General features: G+C 58.0%; 1 protein-coding gene across 1 annotated transcript; it reads left to right on the forward strand.

Annotated features, from left to right (window-relative positions):
• Window positions 1-492: 492 nt before the first annotated feature.
• On the forward strand, window positions 493-2,171 carry FAM241B (family with sequence similarity 241 member B). The gene is made up of 3 exons (XM_004701140.2): window positions 493-1,172; window positions 1,334-1,461; window positions 1,900-2,171. The coding sequence occupies exons 2-3, from the start codon at window positions 1,369-1,371 to the stop codon at window positions 2,167-2,169; spliced, it is 363 nt and encodes a 120-aa protein (XP_004701197.1). The 5' UTR covers window positions 493-1,172; window positions 1,334-1,368; the 3' UTR covers window positions 2,170-2,171.
• Window positions 2,172-2,189: the final 18 nt, after the last annotated feature.

A 2,189-nucleotide genomic window follows, 5' to 3' on the forward strand; every position in this document is an offset into this window, starting at 1 on the left:
CCCCCCTTTTAGGGCAGCGGGCTTCAAAAAGGGAGGCCCTCCACCCTAAAGCCCCAGGCCTGGCCAAGAACTCAGGGACTCAGAACCCCAGGAGGGGAGTATGCCAGAGCTTTGTAGGTGGAAACTGGCCAATCTGAGAAAAGCGTGCTGGACGCACACTTGGAAAAGGCAGGGAAGGCACCCCCTCCCCCAATACCCCATCCTTAATTAAGGGCTGTGATGTGACTTTAGGATAGGTCTGAGAACCCCGGGCTCTCTGGGGTGGAGCTATCCCAGAAGTCATAGCAGCAAGGGCGTTCCCTCTGGGGAAGGCCCTGCCTTCTGTTAGCAGTAAACCAACCTGTGTGACCTGAGAAATGAGGGACAGGTGAGGGGGTTGCCCTCTGCTTGAGACATGGGCCTCTCTCAGCCAGCACTGGTGAGTGAGTGGCCCCCTGGGTGGTCTCCTGGCAGGCCCCGTATAGGGTTTCTGAGATAAATCTGTACAGGAGCAGCCTGCCTCCTCTTTTCCCCACAGAGTGGCTGGTGGGTTTGAACCACCACCTTAGGCTTAGTGGCCCAATGCGTACCCAACAACACCATCAGGGCTTGTTTTGCTGCCAGACAGTAGAGCTGAAGTCACTCAGAAGTGGGGCCTGCGTTTCCTGGGGGTACACACACACACACACACACAGTGCCCATTGAATGCAAGAGAACTTGGGTTGTTGGTATCACCAAGCTAAGGACTCTGGTACCCAGGGTGCCCTGTTTGACACCCACAGAAGGCCTATACAGGGGGTTCTGGGTGCATGATCAAAGTGAGGGACCGCTGTGCCTTACTCCCCACCTGTCCAGTAGCTGGCTAATACCTGCCTCCGAGGAGTGGCGTGAAGCTTGGATGAGATGCACCCTGGTGGCCGGTCAGCAGTGCCTGAGCCACAGCCTGTTGTATCTGGTGGTGGTTAATCATACAAGTCCCATCTCCCAGGATCCCAGTGGACTCAATGTCAAGTTCACTGACCAAGATCTGAAACGCTTTTGTTTTGCTAAGACTTTTGCCTAGCACACACTTGCCTTGACTAACTTCTTAACTTCTTATTAATCAGACCCTGCGCCTGATCAGGGTGGGTTCCCAGCGTGAGCAGCCTGCCCTGCAGTTCGTCCTGCTTCCAGCAAATAGCTCCTTGTCCCTGGTAAATGGCTTCCTTTGGGCTTCTTGAGACCGGGGTGGGGGTGTGGACAGCGCTGTGGACCCTCAGGATCCTGGTCACAGATCACTAAATGTCAGGGCCTATTGGGCGGGCATCTGGACCATGTGGCTCTTGGCAGCCCCCCACCTTGGCCGTCACTGCAGGTGCAGCCCAGCAGGGAGCTGGAACTTGTCGGAGGATGGTCCGGATTTTGGCCAATGGGGAGATTGTGCAGGACGATGACCCCCGAGCAAGGACCACCTCCACACAGCATAGTAGCACACCTCGCCAGGTAAGGGGGCAGTTGCCTCCCCTGTTTTCTGTACCCTTCGGCTCCCAGCAGTTTCTGCTGCTGGGATTACTTCTCCGGCCTGGCCCTGTCTGCAGGGTAAAGGCATGGGTACACGCAGGAGGGGATAGGTATTGCCCAGCTCTGCCACCTCAGCTCTCCCTCCTCCGGGCGACTTCGCTGGACTTTCTCCCTGGGTACGCGGCATATTCTGTCCCCTCTGGGCTTGTTGAGGTTCCTGTGGGTGGCATCCACAGGGATTGCTGAGAAAGGACAGGGTGACCCTGCGGGGCTGTTGGAAACCACCTACCCTTCCCAGTACAGCTTTTCTCTCTGGGGGTGGGGAGGCAGGACCTGTCCAGTGGGGTGCCCTCTGGCTGGCACCTGAATGCCAGCCAAGCCTTCACTGTGTTAATTTTTCTCTCTCTGTCCATCTTGCAGGGTTTCTTCAACAGGGGCCGTGGAGCTCTCTTGGGCGGTCCTGGCCCCCTCCAGCAGCAGGCAGGGGCCAGGCTGGGAGCGACTCAGTCTCCCTTCCATGACCTCAACCGGCAGCTGGTGAACATGGGCTTCCCGCAGTGGCACCTGGGTGGCCATGTTGTGGAGCCGGTGACCTCCATCCTGCTCCTCTTCCTGCTCATGATGCTCGGTGTCCGAGGGCTGCTGCTGGTGGGCCTTGTCTACCTGGTGTCTCACCTGAGTCAGCGGTGACACCCAGGGGCTGGGGGGGG

Source organism: Echinops telfairi, unplaced genomic scaffold (genome assembly GCF_000313985.2).
Source record: "Echinops telfairi isolate 266 unplaced genomic scaffold, ASM31398v2 ScPeMD7_70;HRSCAF=299, whole genome shotgun sequence".
Lineage (NCBI taxonomy): Eukaryota > Metazoa > Chordata > Mammalia > Afrosoricida > Tenrecidae > Echinops > Echinops telfairi.

What these genes read in the sequence shown, in the direction of transcription:
- FAM241B (XM_004701140.2), top strand. Translation starts at nt 1,369, where the DNA reads ATGGTCCGGATTTTGGCCAATGGGGAGATTGTGCAGGACGATGACCCC. An exon ending in ATAGTAGCACACCTCGCCAG is followed by an intron (nt 1,462 to 1,899) that starts GTAAGGGGGCAG and finishes TCCATCTTGCAG; the next exon opens with GGTTTCTTCAACAGGGGCCG.